We start from the raw sequence: 25,264 nt of genomic DNA on the forward strand, positions 1-25,264 counted from the left end.
TGTAGCGTATCTACATTGCGCTGATGATACTAAATTGAGTGGAAAAGCAAACTGCGCAGAAGACACGGAGAAGATAGGTTAAGTGAGTGGGTAAGGGGCTGGCGGGTGGAGTACAACGTTGGTAAATGCGAGGTCATCCACTTTGGAAGGAAAAATAAAAGAGCAGATTATTATTTAAGTGGTAAAAAGATTGCAGCATGCTGCTGCGCAGAGGGACTTGGGAGGCAAATAGGATGTTGGCCTTCATTGCTAGAAGGATTGAATTGAAGAGTAGGGAGGTTATGCTGCAACTATACAACTATACCTAGATTACAGCGTGCACTTCTCGTTTCCTTACTTGAGGAAGGATATATTGGCTTGGGAGGCGATGTAGATGAGGTTCACCAAGTTGATTCCAGAGATGAGGGGGGTTAGACTATGAGGAGAGATTAAGTCACCTGGGACAGTACTCACTGGAATTCAGAAGAATGAGAGGAGATCTTATAGAAAGTGATAGATAAGATAGGAGCAGGAAAGTTGTTTCCACTGGTAGGTGAGACTAGAACTAGGGGACATAGCCTCAAGATTCAGGGGAGTAGATTTAGGATGGAGATGAGGAGGAACTGCTTTTCTTAGAGAGTGGTGAATCTGTGGAATTCTCTGCCCAATGAAGCAGTGGAGGCTAACTCAGTAAATATATTTAAGACAAGGTTGGATAGATTTTTGCATAGTAAGGGAATTAAGGGTTATTGGGAATAGGCAGTTTGGTGGAGAGGAGTCCATGGTCAGATCAGTCATGGTCTTATTGAATGGTGGAGCAGGCTCGAAAGGCCAGATGGCCTACTCCTGCTCCGATTTCTTATGTTCTTATGTGATACAGAGGCTAGTGAAGATAGGAGGAACCAGATAAGAGGGGGACAAAGGACAGATGAAGGGCATAGAAAAGGTGAAGCAAGGGAGAAGAAATGCAATTAGATAGGTGCGTGGATGTTGGACAGATGGAACTAGATGGAGGAGCGTGATGAGGTAATGAGGAGGGGAGGTAATGGAAAAGGTGAACAAAAAGCACCCACCAGTCACACCCAGGATCTCTGTCCTTTTGTTGTTGAAATTCTTTACATCTGTAAAGTTTTATATTGAACAGTAACAAGCAAAATGACGCATGTTGGTGTTTGTAGATCAAACAGACCTCTTTCTATCACTCTTTATGCAAACCTATTAGTATACCATTCAGTTCTTTTCATCCTGATCTGTTTATTCATCATCTTCTCTTCCATCGATTAAATTTGCTATTTCCATAGTCACATGTTTTACATATTGCGTGAAAATAGTTTTTTCTGAATTCCACACTGGACTTACTGGTTATGTGATATTTATTTTCCTTGATAACAGTCTCCTCCAGAAGTAGAAATATTTCCTCAATGTCTATCTCAATATACCCTCTCATTATTTAAAGACTTCATGAGGTTAACACTCAGTTTCTCTTAAGGTACAATGTTTTAGTTCTACTATAATAATTATGCATCTTTCATTTAACTTTCTCCATTGCTTTATATTACTTAAATAACAAAAGATCAGAACTACATTCATGATTCTAAGCATGCTCTAGCCAGGGTTTAACATGATATCTCTGTTTCTCAATTTTAACCCTTTACAAATGAACTTGGTTCACTTTTTAAAAGTTGCCCCCCCTAACTTGCAGAACTACAGTGGTAACCCATTATCTGCACTGTGATTGTTTTTTCAACTTCCTTGCCTCTTAATACAGTAGTCTCTTTAAATTCGTGCATATATTTTTGTTATATATTACCACATACAAGTTCGGCAAGATGGAAACTTTGTGAAATCACCATTTCTTTTAAATTTTGAAGAACAGATTATTTCTTACACTCATTGATTGTAATGGTTCACAAATAACCACCCATTACAGATGGAATTGCTTTGTCATCAGGACTGCAGTTTTGTCAATGCCTAGGCTGTTTTTGGCAAAAGTCACAAAATTTATATGACTGTGCTTATAATTGAGGCTCTGTAATGGGCAGTTATAAATTTAAAGTCCAATCATTTAATATTAGCTGCACAATCCATTATTTGTCCCTGTAACCAAGTAGCAATAGGGCTACAAAGTCATCGAGGGATCAACCATTAATTACAAAGCAGATGAAGGCTACTCGACTCGCACATTAAAACCAACTATAATCTAAACGAACTAGTTTCCATACTCAATTATAATCGAAAATAATAATCAGTTCAACTCATTTTATCTTTGATCTGATGTCGAAATGTTGCAAAACCCTTCAGAACTTCTGTTAAATTAGGCATGGTAGCTTGTATGTATTTGTCACAATTGCAGTATGTGCGATGTGTGATCCTCCATACTCTTCCAAATGATGTGCTTGAAATCAATAAAAAAACTTTATAAACTTCTGTTACCTTGTCATTAAAAACTCGTATTTTCTCTTCAAAGTAATGTGCAAATGTTGCCTCAATTTTCGAGGAGTTAGTATCTAAATGAGATTTCAACAGCAATCGTCCCATTATGACAATTTTAATATCGCCAAATAAAGACGTTATTAAAGCGATTTCCTGGGGGAAATGGTCATAAACACTCCGAAGATCACTTTCACATACCGACATCAACCCAGTAATCCAGGGCAGAATGCTTTCTGACAGAGAGAAGCTCCTCTTTCACCCAGAAGCCTGGCGCGTCCCCCTCACTACCGTCCCTATCGTCCGCCGTCTGGATGAGAGACGCCTGCCTATTGGGCGCCTGCGAGAAAAAGTTTTTTATGGAGGGTTGCGATTGGTTGTAGGGGTGATGCCGGAGCCTCGTTCCGAAGCTACTCGCCTGGTGGCTGACTCAACTCTCGAGAGGGGAGGGGGGATGGGGGGAAGCGAGAGACGGAGATGGCAGCGGGCCGACGTGAGGGCGACTGTGTGGGGCGTGTGTGAAATCTGTCGGCGGAAGGAGGCGAGGAAGGCCGCGGAGCTGGAGAAATCGAGAGCAAGCGCGCGGACAAGGCGAGGCGGGGAAGGACAGGACGGGAACGGCGCCTGAGATCATCGCAGGCAGAAGGAGAGCGACTGCTGAGTGGAGATTCTCCGCTGGCCTCCGGGCCTGAGTGGCGGCTCGGTATTGGCGCAGTGAGGGAGGCAGAGGGAAGCGGCGCCGGCGGGCGCTTCAAACAAGTGATCCAATAGATATTACTCCACGGACTGGCACCGACAGAGGGAGGAGGCAGGGAGCTGTGAAAAAATAACCGTAACCCCAGTAGCAACAACAGCAAAGGCCCGGGATCCCCGAACTGCCTTCCTCAGGATGAACTCGGTCCGGGCAGCCAGCAGGCGACCGAGGCGAATATCGAGGCCGCGCCCCGTGCAGGAGAGAAACAACGCAGCGGGTAAGAGAACGGGCGCCGGGAGAGGGGGTGTGCGAGAGGGACTAGATCCTAAGTGAGCGCTCTGGAACAACCTTCCGCCGGCTGCCCCTGCGCCTACAGGTTATAGACGGACTGGAGAGACCGAGGCTGTCCTCCCACAGTTTAGGCCGCGCTTTGTTTGTGCCTTGGCACAATCCTGTGGTGGCAGCATGTTTGAACACCCCTCATCACCTTCCCTCTGGTGTGTAAATTTCACATAAAATGGAGCCCGTTGGAGAGACACCTTTTTCAAGGAGAATGCAACGTTGGTATTTAAGATGCCATTAACTATTTAAAATATATATACTGCTAAAATCACGCATGAAATCACACTTCCCGTATATTATAGGTTTACTTTGTCTGCACTCTTTTCTGCCGTCCCCCTTTCTCTTTAAATGGTGTCTGAATGTTTGCTGCGTAGTTGCCTGAAAGTGATCGTATCCTCATGTCGAGTCCACGGGATCATTCTATCTACCCTGTGCCACTCAAAGTCTGTCTGTATTTGAAGAGGCTTTCTTTAATCTGATCTTGTTTTTTATTGCTCCAAAGCAAGTGGCTTGAAGTTTTGTTTTATATATACAAAGTTTTGCATTTTGACAGGCTTTATTTGCAGACCAAAAACAAGAATTGTGGTGTTTCGATATTAACCCTAGGGCTATTATATGCGTGTTATTTTTCATAGATGTGCTTGTGTTTAGAGAAAAATCACTTTGATGTGTTTGTTAGCATTCACAACTATCAAAAAAGGTTGTTATTTTGTTGTAGTTAATATGGTAAGGATTGTTTTGTCAGATCTAGGAATATGCTTGTGTCATACTGTGGGAGGAATGTAGGCACCTTAACTAGGTTTGTCCATTGAGTAACTGCTGTAATGGCCACTAAAGGCTGTTCATATGGTGTTACTCATCAGATCTCAAAATGGTGTCAGATTAGAAGTTGCAACATGTATGCATAATATTAATTATACCAAATGATGTCACTTCATCTATGTGCAAAATGCTAAAATATGCAAATTGGTTAAATATTTAATTAAGCAGATTCTGTTTTAATTTTTACATACAATTTGTCTGATTTAATATTTGAAAAGATCAGTATGAGCAGTATATCTGCATTTTAGTATGTGCAAATGTCATGCTTTTTTGTTAAAATATTTTTTCAAACATAAGTAACGGACTTGATTTTGTTTTCAGAATCCAACTATTATTGGAAAACTGTTATTTTGTTTACCACACAAGCGATTTAAGTTGAGCAGACATTGTTGAGGGTTTGCATTCCTCCGCTGTCGAGCAATTAATACGTGTACAGATGATATATTAATGAATTATGTAAAGGCACTGTGACAAAGAAAGCTTGTTTATATTAACAGCTAACTGTGTGAGATTTACCTGGTCTGTCGGAGGTAAAAGATGGTAATGATGCTGAATGCTGCATATGGCTCAGGAGATTTAGTCAGTGAGCTGTACTGAGATTTCAGCAGCACAAGTTGTCCTGGGCTTGCTGTGAGTTATTTGACCTCAACTGGAGCTGAAATGGGATTTGCGTAATTTTTTTTGGGAATTTTTACTGACATTTCTTCTTCACTAAATAAGGATTGCACTGCAGAACTCAGTGATAAGTTTGGACTTGGCTGTAATGCTTTCTCTGGATGAGTAGCCTACTGACTTTGAATAAAGATTCTTGTTGGATAATTAGTTAGTTGGAAGTACCAATAGTAGACAGTATCTCAGCAAGGTGGGGGAAAATTAGAAGGTGATAACCTTGGAGGGAATTTCACAAGCATCCTTAATATCATTAACACTTTCCCACACTTATTTCTGCTGGTGTAGTTAATTGACAGATTGTTCCATTAATAATATTGTAATATGGCATGTTCAAATTAAATATTTAACATACAATGGAACGCATACAGACATTTGAAGTTTATAAAGGTAGTCTTCATTAATAGCTGACAAATTTGAAGCAACATCTGACAAATTTATTAAAGTGTACATCATATTTGTTTTTGGAAGAAGCCTTGACAGAAAAGAGAATGGAACCAGCGGAGGTGTTTCCAGAAGGCCTTTGAGAAGGTGCCTACCAAAAGGTTAAGTCACAAAAGGTCATGGTGTTGGAGGTAGTATATTAGCATGAATAGGAAATTGGTGACCGGGGATTGGTCATTTTCATTGTAGCATTGTGACTGGTATGGTCCAGCTGATATCCATGGTAGGACCAACTATTAACGACATATATTCAGTGACCACTTTTAGTTACAGGAGTGGAACCTGGTGCTGTCTTCTGCTGTAGTCCGTGCACTTCAAGGTTTGGCATGTGCGTTCAGAAATGCTCTTCAGCACGCCTAGTTAATGGAGTTACTGTTGTAACACGTAGTTATTTGAATCAGTCTGGCCAATCTCCTATGGGTTCTCTCATTAATGAGGCCTACAGAACTGCCATCCATTGGATGTTTTTTTTTTCGTTTTTCACCCCATTCTCTGTAAACTATAGTGACTGTGCGTGAAAAACCCAGGAGATCAGCAGTTTCTGAGTTATGAAATCACCCTGTTTGGCACCAGCAATTGTTCCATGGTCAAAGTCACTTAGATCACATTTCTTCCCCATTCTCATGTTTGGTCTGAACAACAACTGAACTTCTTGTCTATCTCTACATTATGCATTAAGTTACTGCTGTAGGACTTGCTGATTAGATATTTACATTAATGAGCAGGTGTAGCAAAGTGGCCACTAAGTGTTTCATGACTGATTTGGAAGGAAGCAAATCAATAATAGCCAGATTAATGAATGACACAAAGGTGCAGAAGCAAGTTGTGAGGCGGATACAAGTTTGCAGAGAGATATTGGTAGCTGATGTGAGCAGGCATATACTTAGCAAAGTACATGTGAGATGGGAAAATGTAAGGTTCATTTTAGATGAAAGAATAGTAACATTTGAATGGAGAAAAATTGCCGAAAAGTGCAATGCCGAGATTTGGGGATCCCAACTTAAATCGCTTGTGTGGTAAATAAAATAACAGCAGGCAAGGATAATGGAATATTGGTACCTATCTCAGTCATTTTGGAGTATAAATTAGGGAAGCCTTATGGTTCTACAAGACACAAGTTAAACTACATCTAGACTGCTGTGAACAATTTTGGTGTGCTTTTATTTGAGGAAAGCTACACCATTGGAAGTGGTTCAAAGTGCCAAGTAAATTTACTGTCAATGTAGATATATGCCACCATATCCTACTTTGAGGTTAACTTTCTTGCAGGGATTTACAGGGGAAAAAAAATTCGACAGAGTTGATCAGAATTAGGTTTAATATCATTAGCGTATATCATGAAATTTGTAGTTTTGCAGCAGCAGTACACTGCAATACATAGTGAAAGCTATAAATGACAATAAGCATATAAAAAAGAAAATTATGTGGAGCTAAAATAGAGGAAAAAGTACTGAAGTGGTATTCATGGGTTCATTGTCTGTTCAGAGTTCTGATGGCGGACAGGAAGAAGTTATTCCTGAAATGTTGAGTTTGTGCTCAGGCTCCTGTACCTTGATGGTAGCAGTAAGAAGAGGGCATGTCCTGGGTGATGGGGATCCTTAATGATGGATGCCGCCTTTTGAAGGTGTCCTGGATGATGGAGAGGCTAGTGCCCATTATTTAGCTGGCATAGTTTACAGCTTTTACGTATCTTGTGCAGAGGCCCCTCCATACCAGATGGTGATGCAACCATTTAGAATGCTCTCCACGGTACATCTGTAGAAATTTGTGGATGTCTTTGGTGAGATACCAATTCTCAAATTCCTATTGAGCTGTACCCGATGTTGTGTCTTCTTTGTAATTGCATCAATATGTTAAGAAAAACTATAATTGACAAAGACTGGCAAACAACCAATCTGTTAAAGACGACAAATTATCCACACTGGTTCAGGAACCTATGTTTCAGGGAAGGTTCACTATAATGATCCTGAGTATGGAAGGGTTGTTTATGAGGAAAGATTAATTTGGATTCTTCCTTCATTGGTGTTTGGAAGAATGAAAACTTGTTGAGGCAATGCTTCCTGTCATGGAATTCGTGCTTGGTCTTAGAATAAGTTGGTAACCACTTAAGACTGAGATGCAGTAGAATTTTTTCGTTCAGAGGGTTGAGTGTTTTTGGAACATCTTGCAAATGAGTTGTAAACTCTTATCAAATCTGAGATAGAATTTTAATCAGTCAGGGAAACAAAAGGAGGAAAGTCAGATCAATCATAATCCTATTGAATAGCAGAGGATTAGAGGCTGAATGGCCTACTTCTTTCTTCTCTAATACATGCCTATTAGTGTTTGGTCTATCTGGTCTTGGATTGAAACAAAAGGAGTAAATTTTGTAATAGCTGAAAAATAAGATGGAGCCCAGGTTGCAAGATAATTTTCCTGTTTCCAGATTTGGTAACCTTTATTCTATTTGTTCTTTATTCTAAAATTTGATTTGAAAGTTTAGTGTAATGTGATTAATAATCTTTTACCTTAAGTATAACATTACTAGGCTCTGACTGCAATGTGGTGATTTTTATGCTGTTGGGATTTCTCCCACCTGTCTTTTGGCTTCTACTGGGTCCTCTGGCAGCCCCTGCTTTGACTGCACCAGGGGTCCAAGACCCACTGTCCACAAGAAAACAGCATCCAGCCTCAAAGACTCCCATTCTTCAGGCTATGCTCTCTTCTCACTACTACCATTAGGCATGAGGTACTGAAGACTTAGGTTTCACCCTACTAGGTTCAGGAACTGTTGTCAGGCTCTTGAAACTGCGTGGATAACTTCACTCACCACATCTCAGATTTTACAATATTATTTTTTATTTGCACATTTTGTTTTTTGCATGTTGGTTGTTTGTCAGTCTTTTTTATGTGTAGTTAGTATGATTGCATTTCTTTATTTTCCTGAATTTGTCTGTAAGAAAATGAATCTCAAGGTAGTAAATGGTATTGTATATGAATTTTGATAATTAATGTTACTTTGAGCTTTGAAGAATGAGTGATGGGCTGTAATATAAGGTTTTCACTTTAGTGGGAACAATAAAAATATATTTTTAAATGTGGTGTAGCCACTAAGTGTTGGTATTCATAAGAGATTTGGGTGTTCTTGTGTGTGCATTATAATGTTAGCAAGAAGATAGGATAGCAAAGGGCAACTTTGTCTTTATTGTGAAGGGATTGGAATATAGCAGGAGTCTTGTGCAGTTGTATATGGCATAGACCAAGTTCAGAACATATCTGGAGTGTTGTATAGAAAGTTAACTTTGCCTTAAAAACCTGCAGGCCTTGGAAACAGTGCAACAAAAGTTTACTAGTTTAATTCCAAGAGAGCTATCCCATTGCAAAAGCCAAGGGAGAAATTGCTGGGGCCTTGGCAGAGTTAGTTGTACCATTACTAGAAGTAATGGAAGAGTTGTGGGGAGGGGTTGGTTAATATGCCTTTAATCAAGAAGGGCTACAAACCCAAACCAGGGAATTACAGGCCAGTGAACCTAACATCTTGGTGGAAATGTTGCAGGAAGAGATTCTAAGAGATATCTCCCTGCATTTGGAACAGCAAGAACTGATTGGAGATTTTCAGCATGGCTTTGCGCAGGAGAAACCGTGTACCATGAATTCCATCTGAGTTCTTTGAAGAAGTAATAAAGGGCAGGATGATAGTTATTGTCTGTGGGCTTTAAGATTCTGCATGGTAGGCTGGTCTGGAAGATTAGATTATGTGGATTCAGAGTGAGCTAGACAGTTGGATACAAAATTAGCTTGGTGGTGGTGGAGGCTGGTTTCCCGATTGGAGACACATGGCTAGTGGTATGTTGCTGGGTCCACTGTTGTCTGTCATCTGCACTAATGATTTGGATGAGAATATGCATTCAATGTCTACTTTTAGTTACACTTGTACAGTTCATTATTGCAAATATCTAATCAGCATCTCAATGAATAAAAACATGCAGACATGCTCAAGTGGTTCAATTGTTTTTCAGACCAGACATTAGAATGGGGAAGAAATGTGATCAAAATGACTGGGACTGTGGAATGACTGATGGTGCCAGATAGGGTGGTTTGAGTATCTCAGAAACTGCTGATTTACTGGGATTTTCATGCACAACGGTCTCTTAAAGTTTACAGAGAGTGGTGCAAAAAAAGGAAAAAAAAACATCCGGTGAGTGGCAGGTCTGTTGGCGAAAATGCCTTCTTAATGAGAGAGGTCAGAGGAGAATTGATTGATTGGTTCAAGCTGACCGGAAGGTGACAGTAACTTAAATGACTACGTGTTACAATAGGAGTATGCAGAAGAGCATCTCTGAATGTACCTTGAAGTGGATGGGCTACACCAGCTGAAGACCACACTAGGTACCACTCCTGTACCCCATAAAGTGGCTACTGAGTGTAGTTAGCAATGGTTAACAAGTTTGTGGATGACATCTAAATTGATGGTTCAGTGAACAGTGAAGAGGGTATCCTAAGATTACAACAGGATTTGGATCCACTAGAAAATTGGGAAATTTAGATCCAAGGCAGCTGGAATTTAACTTGGACAAGTGTGAAGTGTTATAATTAGAACATTTAAACCAGGGCAGGCCTTGCAGGTTAAATGCCAGGGCCGTGGGGAATGTTGTACAACATGGAGACCTAGGAAGACAGGCGTACAGTGGCATGCAAGAGTTTGGGCACCCCGGTCAAAATTTCTGTTACTGTGAATAGCTAAGTGAGTAAAAGATGAACTGATTTCCAAAAGGCATAAAGTTAAAGGTAACACATTTCTTTAATACTTAAGCAAGAAAACTTTTTTTATTTCCATCTTTTACAGTTTCAAAACAACAAAAAAAGGGCCTGAAGCAAAAGTTTGGGCACCCTGCATGGCAGTACTTAGTAGCACTCCCTTTGGCAAGTATCACAGCTTGTAAACGCTTTTTGTAGCCAGCTAAGAGCTTTTCAGTTCTTGTTTGGGGGATTTTCGCTCATTCTTCCTTGCAAAAGGCTTCTAGTTCTGTGAGATTCTTGGGCTGTTTTGCAGGCACTGCTCTTTTGAGGTCTATCCACAGATTCTGGATGATGTTTAGGTCAGGGGACTGTGAAGGCCATGGCAAGACCTTCAGCTTGCGCCTCTTGAGGTAGTCCATTGTGGATTTTGAGGTGTGTTTAGGTTCATTATCCTGTTGTAGAAGCCATCCTCTTTTCATCTTCAGCTTTTTTTTTACAGACCGTGTGATGTTTGCTTCCAGAATTTGCTGGTATTTAATTGAATTCATTCTTCCTCTACCAGTAATGTTCCCTGTGCCACTGACTGCAACACAAGCCCAAAGCATGATGGATCCACCCCATGCTTAACAGTTGGAGAGGGGTTCTTTTCATGAAATTCTGCACCCTTTTTTCTCCAAACATACCTTTGCTCATTGCGGCCAAAATGTTCTATTCAAAAGGTTCAAAGAAACATTTAAACAAGCCTGATGCATTTTGGAAACAAGTCCTCTGGACTGATGAAGTTAAAATAGAACTTTTTTGTTATTTTGAAGCTGTAAAAGATGGAAATAAAAGTTTTCTTTCTTAAAATAGTAAAGAAATGTGTCATCTTTAACTTTATGCCTTTTGGAAATCAGTTCATCTTTTACTCGCTTAGCTATTCACAGTAACAGAAATTTTGACCGGGGTGCCCAAACTTTTGCATGCCACTGTATAATTCACTGAAAGTGGCAATGCAGGTAGACAGACTGGTGAAGAAGGCATTTAGCACACTTGCTAGGTTAAAGAACTGAGTACAGGAGCTGTGATGCTGTTACAATTGTACAAGACATTGGTGGGACTGTATTTGGAGTATTATGTGCAGGTTTGGTTTCCTTGCTGTGAGAGGTTATGAAGCACAAAAGGTTTCAGAAAAAATCCCTAAGGATGTAGCAGTAGTTGGAGGGCTTGAGTTATTGTAAGGAGAAACTGATAGCTTTGACTTTTTTCTTCAGAGCTTGGCAGGTTTACTGGTGACCTCATGGATGTATATAAAATCACTAGAGGCATAGAAAAGGTGAATAGCCCTTTTCCTAGGTATGGAAGTGTAAAACTGGGATACATAGATGTAGGAGAGTGGGTATATGCTGATTTATCTCATGGGCTGAGGATGAATAAATGCTAATTGTGAGGAGTACAAGGGTTAGAATGTGTTTGTGATTAACGAGAGAGATGGCATTTAGAGAGGATAGCTTTGAATGTGAATAGACCAATTCTAATGGAAGGAGATATTTAACAACAATTAAGTGAATTAAGAAGAGGAGCTGAGTTACTGGTTGAAGCCACCAGGAATGAGGATTTCCTTGGTGTTGAGATAGAGAGTAGAGTGGAGAGACTGAGTAATAAACATGGATTTGGGGTATAGTTGTAATGATTTCAAGAGGGAAGTGTTGGAGTAAAGTATGGGCATGAAAAAGACAAGTAAGAAATTAGCATCCAAATTTGTGGGATGAAGTTGATGTTCTGTATTGTTTCCTTGTTGACATCTGTGAAAGTGGAGTAAATTCAGTCGACTTTTATGGATGCAGGGAGGCAAATACAAGAATATATTAATATATTTGGAATATATTAATATACAGAGACACAAGAAGTCTGTAGATGCTGGAAATCAGAAATCATGAAGAGTCTTGGCCCAAAACGCCAATTGTCTCTTCATTTCCATAGATGCTGCCTGTCCTGCTGAGTTCCTCCAGCATTATGTGTGTGTTAATACACATGGAGGTGGCTTGAAGCTGTTTGATATCCTTGCAACGAAGTCCAGTCTACCCGAAATAAGAAAGTGTTTGTCTTGCTGGTAATGGGAAGTAGATTAAAGCATCTGATTGGATGTCCTTGATTTCAAAAGCAATGTTGTCTGAGAGCTCTCCACATTTGATAAAAGGAGAGATCTAAAGTAGATTCCAGTGGGAAAGTAATAATGTCTTTGCATAATGCTGATGTTGAAGGCAGAGTGATTGTAATAGAAGAGACTGAGGCCTGTTGGCATTTAATCTCTGCCTATCAAAGCAGGTAATTGAAAATCCAATTTCATGCGTGGTCTGGTCAAGTATATACACAAAGAGTATTGGAAGATGTGGCAAATTGGGAGAAATACCGAGAGTGATTTGAAGGTTTGGTTACCAGAAGATGCAGATTAGATGCAACTGAAAATTAACTGAAGTGGCAAGAGTATTAGATATTTACTTTAAAGAGAATTGGTAGTACAAGGAAGAGAGCAAAGTGCTAAGACTAATTGCACAGTTCCTTGAAGAGGAATACTATTGGCTGAAGGGCATGCATTACCTGTTTCAGAAGGCAAACTCCAAGCAATATAGTAGATCATGATACATTAAATACAATAATGAATAGGTTCACCATTAAATGCATCAACTATAGTAAGAATGCTGTAAGAATGTTTGAATATTGATTAAGCCTTTAAACTTTATTGAAACTCATTTGGACAGCAGTACTGATTGTGTATGGTCTACAAACTCCTACACAACTGATTTTGACCACTGTAGTGTAACAAAAATTAACTAAAAGCTAGAATAAGGAACTGGTGTAAAACAACTCTCAATTAAATGTGACTGGGTACTTTTATAAAGAATTAAGTACACTGTCACATGTTCAATGCCTTTCAACATGTTTTAACGTGTTTTGCATTATCTTCTAAATCATGAAAATAGGTGCTCCCATCTTACCCTAGAGAATCATGTTGATTGTAATACAGATGTTATTATAATGTGTGCATTGGAAAGTTGATCTCAAGAGAGGCCAGTAAATCAAGTCAAAGATAAGTTAATAACATAATAAGTGAAAAATACCCAAAACTGCAGTTTACAGATTAGATTTAAGTAAAGTATTACATTTATTTGTGCAAGTTAACAGTGGCCCTGTAGGTTGTGTAATTGGAAATGTACATAATTCACAACTACTGGCTTTGAGTTGGGGTTCACTTTAAGAGGCTGGTCTGACGTGATTATATAATTATGTGAATTACTATTACGCACTTTGCGTTCAGTGCTTGGATTACAATAAGTGTGGTGTTATGGTTTTCTTAAAAAATGCCTCACACCATTTTATTTGTGAAAACTTACTGTCCCACTAATTATCTTATTGCTTTGGACAAATGTATATTCTTCACAGTTTCTGTTGTTTGCTGTTATTTCTTCAGTCATAGTTGGTAATTTGCTTCTTTGCCCACAGTTTCTTCCAATTTTTTTGTTTTGATAATAAGATTACTTTGAACTTTACACTTTGAAATCTGCTTTAAAAGTAACCTTTGTAAGAAAATCTTACTATGAGAAGAAAGAGATGTATAGAATTTATAATCTAATGGAATTTTGAATGCTGATAGAATAGGTGGGAACAGAATGGGTGGAAATGGTGAATTGGATGAGGAAAGTAATGTTAAACTAGAGGCAATATATATAGGAAATTAATACTGATCAGGTAAAATCAATTAACTGTATAAAATGTAATTCTGTAGGATTTACATTCAATTAACAGTGATTTATTTCAGCATAATTGTAGATGAGTTGTGCTGGTTATGTAGAAACAAGCACTTTTCCTGAACATTTAGGTGTGGAATATTTATTGAGTATTAAATGATTTGTGGGATTTTTTATGGCTTAAAATGTTCATTTCTCTTTCACCTTTTCTCTTGTTTTGGCATTTAAAACCATAATGCTGAATTTGTCTTTGAACTCAGGTATAGTTATTGCAGCGTTTTTTTAACATTGTGCGTCTGTATAGCATTGTGTACGTGTGTTGAAAACTTGAAATTACATTTGCAATTGATGTTAAATCTGTTGTTAATTTTAAATCCAGTCTTGCTAAGGGTATGATGAAAAGTCACAGGTCAACTGATTAAATGACAAAACAGGCATGAAGTGTGCACTTCTATAAAAACAAAAAAGATATATATCAACAATCCATAATTTTAGCAGATTCCATTATTTTCAGGCCTTTGTCACTTCCAGCTTTTGACATTAATCTCACTCTTTTCCCCCTCTGATATCTGCACCCCTTTCACATCTGTGAGTTCTTGCTCCAACCTTTTAGACTGGCTTAGCTGCTCTCTTTCTTTCAGTCTGCATGAAGGATCTTGACTCTGAATGTTGACAGTCCATTTTCCTGCATTGATGCTGCCTGATCTGCTGAGCATCTCCAGTGTTTTGTGCATTGCTTTGGATTCTAGCATCTGCAGTCTCTTGTGTCTTCATATAAATTTGTCTGTTGTTAATCTAGGTGAATGTAATTTAAAGAAAAATCTATTTCTTGATTATTCCTCATGTCAGTGAATCGGATTCAGGTTTATTATTACTGACGTTATGAAATTTGTTGTGTGGCAGCAGTACAGTGCAAAACAAAACAAAATTGCTATAAGTTTCAATAAAAAGTAAATAGAGCAGAAGAAGAATAGTGAGGATTCATGGACTGTTCAGAAATCTGATGATAGGGGGAAAATTCTGTTCTTAAAATGTTGAGTGTGGGTCTTCAGGTTCATGGCCACCTCCTTGATGGTAGTATTGAAACTAGGACACGTTCAGGGTGGTGAGGATTGTTAATGGATGCTGCTGCCTTGAGGCACTGCCTTTTGAAGATGTCTCAATGCTGTGGAGAGATGTGCTCATCATGGAGCTGGCTGAGTTGACAACCATCCAAGCGGTGATGCATCCAGTCATAATGCTCTGTACAGTATGGCTGGAGAAAATTTCTAGTCTTTGGTGATGTACAGTCGGCCCTCCTTATCAGTAAGGGATTGGTTCCGAGACCCCTGGCAGATACCAAAAAACGTGGATGCTCAAGTCCCTTATTTAACCTGTCTCAGTGCCGGTGGACTTTAGGACCCACGGCAGCAGAGGACCCACTGCCCGCAGTGTTTCTGTTCCGTTGACTTATAATACCTAATACAATGTAAATGCTATGTAAATAGTTGTTATACTGTATTGTTTAGGGAATAATGACAAGAAAAAAAGTCTGTACGTATTCAGTACAGACGCAACCATTGTAGCTCTTTTGGGAACGCTGATGCCACCTTGGCATCAGCCGATCCCGATTCTCCTGTGATCTTTAAGTTCTTGAGGCTGTAGTGCTTTACGTAGCTAGCCAGCCAGCCATCCCTAGCACTAACACTTCCGCGAATTTCAGCTTCTTTCTGCTTTATTGTGTGAATGCTCGATTAGTTCTGACCGACCTTACAGCCCACTTCGGAATGTGACATGCCACTTTTCAAAAGATCTACTCTTAGCCTTTGAGGAATTGCTTTGACCACGTAATTGCTTTTTAGGAGCATATTTTACTTCACTTTTTAGAAACAAAGTAGCGAATGAACAAGACAGGAGACGAACAATGCTTGAACAATAAGTGCTGCAGAGAGAACTAACGGGTTTTCCCGAGTCGCGGTTGGTTGAATTCGCGCATGCAGAACTTGCGGATAAGGAGGGCTGACTGTACTAAATTTCCTCAATCTACTAATGAAGTATAGCTGCTGGCGTGCCCTCTTTGTGATTGCATTGAAGTGTTGGGTCCAGGTAAATCCTGTGTTCAAATATTTAATAAATTGTTAAATTAACAAGATTGGCTTAGCAACATGAAATTATTGAGTGACGTACTTTTTCATAAAATGCTGAGCCCAGGTGCTGTTAATATGCAAGTATGTACCATTAACTTTGAGGGGAAAATGCTTGAAGTCTAGGTTTGAGTATACATGTAAGGTGGAAATGGGCTTGAAATACTTAACGAAATCCCCCACCTAATAAAGGCCCTCAGAATTGTGCTAGTTTTCAATAAAAGAAACTGAAGGGAGTTAACCTGAAATAACTTGAAATAAAAAATCAAATAATTATTTTTACATAACATAAGATGATCAAGAGAATGGTACAACTGTAATTTAATGCAGTCTGTTCACATGATGGTGAAGGGGAAGAATGGGTTATAATAAATTAAGAAGAGAGATTGGAGGAGACTTGAACAGAACATAAGTGTAGACATGGGCTAGTTGGGTCAAACATTCTGACTTTGTGCTACTCATCTGATATAATCATATTTAGAAACTAATGTTAGAGATTCAAGATATTGCGAATGCTGGAAAATCTGATGGCTTCATTAAACGAAGGATGTGGAAGCTTGGGTGCAGGATGCTGATGGATTTAATGAGCGTTCTTTGTAAGGATAGGTTGAGTGAGCTAGGTCTTTGGAGTGAAGGTGATAAGAGGCATAGGGTGCATAACTAGAGACTTTTTTGCAAGGCTGAAATGACTTGTACAAAGGGGCGTAATTTGGATGTTAGAGCTAGGTTTTGTTTTACACGGAATGGTGTGGTGGTAGAGGCACATACACTAAGGATATTTTAAGAGGCTCTTTGATAAGCACATAGATGAAAAAAATGTGGAGGGCTAAATGGGACGTAAGGGTTAGATTAATCTTAGAGTAGGCACAACATTGTAGGCCGAAGGGCCTGCACTGTGCTTATTGACATGATCCAAACCAGCTGCTGGAGAAACTTAGCTGTTCAGGCAGCACCTGTAGAGGAAAATGGACATTCAACTTTTTGGGTGGAGATGCTAATTCTATACTGAAAGAATAGAGGGGAGACCGCCAGTATAAAGAGGGGACGAGGATGGTGAGCAGCAGCTGGCAAATAACGTGATTGAAGAGCAGGGGAGCAGTACAAAGCTCGGAAGAGGAGCATTCTCTCAGAATGCCCGAAAACAGGATGAAAACCAAACTGAGTACACTTTGAAGAAGACCCTGGAAAATTGAATATTGGTAAGCTTCTATGCTTGGTCAGAGGATGCTTCAGGTTTCGTGTATATTGCAGTACAACATTTGACAAATTAATGCTTACACATTCTGGGGAAAAAAAATCATACAATCAGAGGAAAAGGTTCAAATGTGTGATGAAAAGCTCATTTTTACTCCTGGAAATGCCTGGCCTATGATTGCTTAAAGTGGAGAAATAGCCCTCAGTGCAGCATTGAAAATCATGAGGGTGCATTTCAGAAACACAGAGACACCAAGTAGTGGCAAAAGGAGTGGACCACTATACAGATAGCCTGTAGCTTCACCCACCAACTGCAGTTTCTATGGAAGAGTTTGCAGTTTCAACCTTGGCTTACTTAGCATCTTCATTAGCCACAAAAGCAGAGTGGAAGCAAGTTATCCTCAATCCTGACAGTCCAAGAAGAAGTAAACTGTACAATATTCTAAAGAATCCATTTATACCTGTATATTAGAAATTCCTGAATATTGAAGGAACTGTAGATACATTGATATTTGATGTTCCAGGAAAATTCCAATAGATAGTTAACAAGTATAATGACACATAGAACTTGAACACATAATTTGTCACCTGAGGTTTTTGACTTGTGTTTTCTAGTTTCAGATTAAGTAAACAATATGCTTGGAAGTGTAGAGTGCATAAATGCCATGGGATGTCACTACTGCAAGCAACATTGATTTTGATATCTATTTTGGGTGTTTGTACAAGTGAGAACTTCATTAGATGTTTATTCTGTAACCTTTTTAAAAACGAAAATAGGATAGATGAAATGTGATTCTCTAAGATATTTGTGCACATTCTATTGTGTAAACTTATCAGCTGCTTTAAAATCTGATACTTTAGAAGGTTGATAATGATACCTTGTTAAATATTGTATTGCAATATACATGACATGAGCTTGTGTTAATCCATTGTTTGTTCTGGATGATCTTTCAGTAGAAATGCCATGGTTAGAATTTTGAAATAGCAGGAGATGCAATTGTATGATAGAAGTTCTGTAAAGTCCCTTGATTACTGGGTACTAGGTGGGAAAGAGATTATTAATAAGGGGGAGATTGGGAAAATTGTTAAAAATCAAAGGTTTTTAATTTACAGATTGAGAAGCAGATAGCTTGACCAATGCTGATAAATTTCTGCAGTGTATTTGAGGTGGTTTCCAGGACGGGCTTTCAGAATTGATCAAAAAGCCACATTATGCAGTAAGCCGTGTAACGAATCCAGTTAGTCAATAATTTGAAAATAGACTGTCTTGTAATTGGTGAATTGCATACTCTGATTGAATTTAGAATTGGGAAGGGAAAGGAAGTTTTGAGCCATATTTCAAGTTGAGGGCAAATTTTAAAGGGGTGAAAACTGATTTGGTCTCAATTAACTGGACTGAATTGTTATAGGAAACCTATGGTAGGAAGCTTACAATAGCATGAATTGGTACTAAACAGAGCAGGTATATAAACTTAAAAATGAAAGGCTTTACTTTTGCAATCTAGTAACAATGGTCATTTAATAAATTAAGGATTCTGAATCTGTGCCCCAATCAACTGTCTACCGTGTCCGTTTGCTTCAAGGAAACCTCCATCAAATAAAGTGTCTTTTCTCAATGACAACCAACTGGTGGTTGTAACATCAATGCTAATAAACTGCTTTGAAAGATTTTAGTGGCCTAGCAGTGGTTCCCAACCTCCGGGCCGCGGACCGATACCAATCCGCTAAGCATGCAGGGGTGCAGCGGTAGCCGGGACGCACCCAGCACACCTTCAGGAAAGAAGCTGAAATAAACAAGCTAATTAATTAGGTGCCGCCTGGCACGTAAATGTTGGCCCAGATCAGAGGCGATTGCCGATTGTGTCGCCTCTGATCTGGGCCGACATTTACGTGCTGGGTGGCACCTAATTAATTAGCTTGTTTATTTTGGCATTTTAAAAAAAGATGTGCTGGGTGCGTCCCGGCTACTGCTGCATTCTTCGCGGATCGGTATCGGTCCGTGGCCCGGAGGTTGGGGACCACTGGCCGAGCCTCATAAACAATTTAGGCCCCTTACAATTTGCAAACAGGAAAACAGGCCTGTTTTTCTTCCTTGCCCACTTGCACTACATTCAGCTGTGGATCACCTTGACAATAATAATATATTATTCATGGACTGAGGCGCAGCCTTAAATCGCATATTTCCAAATAAGCTCGTCTCTAAACTCCTGGACCTTGACCTTTAGGAGGGGAAGGAGAGGGGCATCTGCAATTGTGGTCTTGACTGGCAGATCTCAGGTGGTTAAAATTGATGAAATTTCGTGGTCTTCAACACTGGGTTGTTTGTGTTGGGTGCATTGTTCACTTCTCCACTCCCTGTATTACCATGACTCTGTGGTGAGATAGTGTACCGATTCGATCTTTTAAGTTTGCTGATGATGGCACTGTTACTGATCGGATCATTGACAATGATTAGGTGGAGTGCTGTCAGAACAAAACCTTGCCCATAATGTTAGCAAGATAAAGGAGCTGGTTGTTGACCTAAGGAAGTCGGTGGAGGGCGGTGAACACAACCGTATGCTCATCAACAGAGCTGCTGTGGAGATCGTTGGCAGTTAAGTTTTTGGCATCCATATCAACAGTAACCTCACCTGATCCCTTCTCATTGATATGGTAATCAATAGAACATATCGCTATGTTTTCCTTCTTTGCCATCTGAGAAGATTCGCCATATCCACGAGGATTATCTTAGATTTCTACATATGTGCCATAGAGGTTAACCAGGAAGGTTGTATCTCAGCCCGGTCTGGCAGCTGCTCTCTTCTGGACTGAAAGAATCTGCAAAACACAAAGGCATGGACTACTCTATTTGTTGTGAATGGAATTGAACCATGTGCAATCATTGGTGGATATCAAAATATTCGATGCTATGAAGAAGGAAAGATGAATATTGATGAAGTAGGTGATGATGGTTTGTTCAGAACATTGTACTGAGGAACTTGTGCAACATGATCATGGATTGGGATGATTGACCAACAAGAACTGTGCTATCTTATATGAGATATGAAGTATTAAAAAGTAAAAGAAAATGCAAATACTTGAAACCTGAAGTAAAATCGGGAAATTCTAAAGATACTCAGCAGTTCTGGAGAGAAAAAAAATTGTTTTGGATCTGTGAACATTCATTCAGAAATGGAAAAGGCTAGAGATTAAACATTTTACACAGCAGATTTGGAGAAAAGAAAAAAAGACTGATAACAAAGAAAAAAAACTGTAATGTTGGCCAAGGGGCAGAAGTAAGTTGTAGCCAGAGACATTTGCAAAGAGAAAAATTCAGTTTTGGTCCTGAAAGACATCAGTTAAGTTTTAGGATGATGTGGTGTCCTCATGGTAATTACACTTTTAATTCTAGACTTCAGTTTACTTGAATTTTAGTTTCTTTGTAGCTCTAAACTTGTGTCTCCAGCTCGCTATATCCTCTACGTATTGTTTCAGTTACATAACCACAGTATAATCAAACTTAAAATCTGAAAGCCAAATTAGATCTGATTGTTTATCTTAACTTACATTTTTTTGAATGATTTTTTTAAATTCTAAAAGTAGAATTGGATTAATATTATCCTTCACAGGATGGGGCATCCCAAAGTACATTAACAGGTGATTAATTCTGAAGTCAGGTCACTGACATGCTTATGGGATATACAGGAGCAAATTTGTGTTCAATAAACTCTCTCAAACTGTATTGTGATCATGGCTGAGTAATCTCTTTTTGGGCATTTGTTTCAGAATATTCATTGGTCAGGGCATTTGTGATCAGGTTTACATTTTAAGTTTACATTACAGGGCAACTGTTACTTGTTTTGTGTCTCATTTCAAACGTCAGAATTCCCAATAGTTTAATGTTCCCTCAGTACTGCACTGAAGTATCAATCTAATTTTTTGCTAAAGAGTGGGATTTGAGCTTGTAATCCTTAGACTAAGGCAAGAGTGCATCTGACTGACCTGGAGCTAACATTAATAGCTACTTGTTGCTTATAATACTGTAGGAATTCCATATAAACATTTAATTAGTCTTCATCTTAAATTGTTCAAAGTAAATTTATTATCAAAATACTTATATATCCAATGGCATAATATGATTATTGGAATTATTGAATATGCTCACAAGAAAATGAATCTCAGATTTGTATATGGTGACCTTGATAATAAGTTGCTGGCCCCTTAGGCCTGAGTCGACGTAGTAGTAGATAATAAGTTCACTTTGAGCTTCAATATGTCACCATATACTCCAGGGATTCATTTTCTTTAGGGTATTTGCTGTAACTATAAAGAAACATGATAGAATCATAGAAACATAGAAAATAGGTGCAGGAGTAGGCCATTCGGCCCTTCGAGCCTGCATCGCCATTCAGTATGATCATGGCTGATCATCCAACTCAGAACCCTGTACCTACCTTCTCTCCATACCCTCGATCCCTTTAGCCACAAGGGCAATATCTAACTCCCTCTTAAATATAGCCAATGAACTGGCCTCAACTGTTTCCTGTGGCAGAGAATTCCACAGATTCACCACTCTCTGTGTGAAGAAGTTTTTCCTCATCTCGGTCCTAAAAGGCTTCCCCTTTATCCTTAAACTGTGACCCCTCGTTCTGGACTTCCCCAACATCAGGAACAATCTTCCTGCATCTAGCCTGTCCAATTTTAGAATTTTATACTTTTCAATAAGATCCCCCCTCAATCTTCTAAATTCCAGCGAGTGTAAGCCTAGTCGATCCAGTCTTTCTTCATATGAAAGTCCTGCCATCCCAGGAATCAATCTGGTGAACCTTCTTTGTACTCCCTCTATGGCAGGAATGTCTTTCCTCAGATTAGGGGACCAAAACTGCACACAATACTCCAGGTGTGGTTTCACCAAGGCCTTGTACAACTGCAGTAGAACCTCCCTGCTCCTGTACTCGAATCCTCTTGCTATGAATGCCAGTATACCATTCGCCTTTTTCACCGCCTGCTGCATGCAATCAATGTAAAACTGCATACAACAAAGAGAAACAACCGGTGTGCAAGAGGCAACAAACTGTGCAAATACAAAAGGAAAAAGAATAATAAATAGGCAAGAAGTATTAGGAACATCAGATGAAGTGTCCTTGAAAATAAGTCCATAAGTTGTGGACAGTTCTGCATTGGGGTGAGTGAATCTAAATGAAGTTATCCCTTCAGATTCAAGAGCCTAATGATTGAGGGATAATAACTGTTTATGAACCTGGTGGTGTATTACCTGAGGCTCTTGTATCTCCTTCCTGATGGTAGCAGTGAGAAGAGAGCATGTGCTCGATGATGGGTGTCCTTAGATGCTGCTTTCCTGTGACAGTGCGTCTTGTAGATATGCTCTATGGTGGGGAGGGCTATACCTGTGATGGACCGGGATGTATCCACTACTTTTTGTAGACTTTTCCATTCAAGGGCATTGATGCAACCAGTCATTATACCCTCCACTGAGCATCTATAAAAATTTATCAGAGTTTTAGATGACATGCTGAATCTTTGCAAACTTCTAAGAAAGTAGAGGTGCTGCCATGGCTTTGTAGTGCCAGATACGTGCTGGACTGGGGCAGATCCTCTGAAATGATAACGCTGGCAAATTTAGAGTTACTGGCACCCCCCCCCCCCCACCTCTGATCCCTTAATGATGACTGGCTTTTGGACCTCTGACTTCCTACTCCTGTCGCTAATCAGCTCTTTGGTTTTGCTGATGTTGAGTGAAAGGTTGTTGTGTAACCAACCAAATTTTCAGTCTCCCCTCATATGCCAATTCATCGCCACCTTTGAATTACCAATGGCATTGGAGCAGTATTTAGCCACAAAATCATGAGTATTAAGTTAGTAGAGCAGAGGACTAAGCACACAGCCCCAATGTGCTGATGGTGATTAAAGAGATGTTGTTGCCAATCCAAACTGACTGGGATTAGAGGATCCAGTTGCACAAGGAGGGATTAAGTCCTAGGTCTTGGAGCTTATTGTTTAGTTTTGAGGGGATGATAGCGTTGAAAGAAGAGCATCCTGATGTATGCATTGTCACTGTACAGATGTCTCAGGGTTGATTGAAGAGCCAAAGAAATGTCATCAGCTGCTGACCTGCTGTGACAGGCAAATTGGAGTGGATCCAAGTCACTCCTTAGGTAGGATTGACCAACCTCTGTAAGCACTTCATCGCCGTGGATGTATGTGTTACTTGGATGATAGTCTTTGAGGTAGGTTACCACATACTTATTTGGCACCAGTACAATTGAAACCCACTTGAAGCAGATGGCCAGAGCGAGAGGTTTCACTGATACAGGCCCACAATCCCTTATCCGAAATCCTTGGGGCCAGTTGCATTTTGTATTTCAGAATCCCTCCTTATTGGTTCCAGGACCCCCTGTGGATACCAAAAAACACGTATGCTCGAGTCCCTTGTTTAACCTGTCTCAGTGTGGGTGGACTTTAGGACCCAGTGGAGCTCCAGACCCATGCACATCCTCCCGTATACTTTAAATCATCTCTAGATTGCTTATAATACCTAATACAATGTAAATGCTATATAAATAGTTGTTATATACTTATTGTTTAGGGAATAATGACAAGAAAAAACATTCAATAAAACAAAAATATACAGCTTCAAATGAACCGAATCAAACACATGGTAAATGACTTATTGGAATAAATGTAGAAAGTCACTGTCAATATAAAACTTCAGTAACTTGTCTTTCTGTTTCTTTAAATCATATACAGTGGTAGTTCCGACACCATATTCTTCAGTAAGACGCCACCCAGACACACCACGATCAAGCTTCTGCAATAACTCCACTTTCTGCGTTATTGATAATGATAGCTGCTTTCTTCTCTTTTTCTCATTGTTACCCAGAGGGGTATCTGCAGTTCTTTTTGACATTTTCACAGTGAAATTAAACACAAAGTCAACAGCGAACACAAAATATCGGCGAACAGCAAATGCAAGTGTAACCAGTACGAGCGCTGAGCCACAGCTGTCGTCTGGTGGCCTCTGCTAGTGCTGCCACGTCATATCTGAGTGACGTCAGCTGTTGGCGAAAAAAAACTTCGGTTTTCAGCGCTTTTTGGATTTCAGAATTTCGGATAAGGGATTGTGGACCTATATATATCATTAAAAAAAAATTTATGCTAGTTCATTAGCATGAGTCTTTATTATTCGGCCAGATACCCCTTCTGGGCCAGATGCTTTCTGTCGTTCATCCTCCAGGGCATGCTTGCTTGTCGGTCTCAGAGACTGAAATCTCAGGGTCGCCAGGACCTGTGGGATATTGTGAAGGTGACTCCCATGTTTTGTCCATGAAAGCATGCATAAAAGGCATTGAGCTCATTTGGGAAGGAAACCTTGTTGTCACATGTCTCATGGTTTTACTTTGTGGGAGGTGACAGCATTCAAACTCTGCCACAGTTGTTGAGCATCCTTCTGTGATTCAAGTTTGGTCTGGAATTGCTAACTCACATATGAGATGGCTTTCTAGAGGTTGTACATGAACCTCTTGTGTCTTACATGATTGTCAGACCTGGATGCCATAATCTGGTCCTGAGCAGATTGTGGATCTCTTGGTTCATCTGGAGCTTTTGATTTGGGAAGACTGAATGATGTTTTGGGGCACACTTTTCCATGACTGACTTTATAAAGTCTGTGACAAACGTGGAGTACTCATTCAGATCCTCCGAGTCCTTGAACATGGACCAGTCCACTGCCTCAAAGCAATTTTGTAGTACTCCTCTGTCTCCCGTGAGCAACTTACTTACTTCTGGAGCCTTGCTCTTTAGCCTCTGCCTGTATGCAGGTAGGAGGAGGACAGCCAGATGATCAGATTTCTGAAATAGGGTCCATCTATAGAACGGTTGGGATTCCTGATGGTAGTGTAGCAGTGGTCGAGTGTGTTGGGACCCCTGGTGCTGCAGGTGCTATGCTGATGAATATTAGGCAGAGGTTTCTTCCAAGCAAGCCTAATTGAAGTCCCTGCAATGATTTGAAAGGTGTCATGGTAGGCTGTTTCCTGTTTGCTAATTGTGGAACTCAATAACATTGGCCTTTGGTTGTATGTAAACTGTGGTCAGAATTGTGAGGAGAACGTGCTTAGGTAGTA

At 39.8% G+C, this 25,264-nt stretch overlaps 1 protein-coding gene across 2 annotated transcripts in view; it reads left to right on the forward strand.

The window, feature by feature from the left end:
* Positions 1–2,869: 2,869 nt before the first annotated feature.
* fbxo11b (F-box protein 11b) overlaps positions 2,870–25,264 on the forward strand; it is a 146,101-nt gene continuing 123,706 nt past the window's right edge. For both annotated transcript variants that reach the window (XM_072264950.1, XM_072264951.1), the window contains exon 1: positions 2,870–3,380. In XM_072264950.1, the coding sequence (XP_072121051.1) occupies positions 3,299–3,380 (82 nt within the window). In that variant the 5' untranslated portion in view covers positions 2,870–3,298. The remainder of the gene's footprint in view (positions 3,381–25,264) is intronic.

The sequence above is a fragment of the Mobula birostris genome, chromosome 8 (genome assembly GCF_030028105.1).
Source record: "Mobula birostris isolate sMobBir1 chromosome 8, sMobBir1.hap1, whole genome shotgun sequence".
NCBI lineage: Eukaryota > Metazoa > Chordata > Chondrichthyes > Myliobatiformes > Myliobatidae > Mobula > Mobula birostris.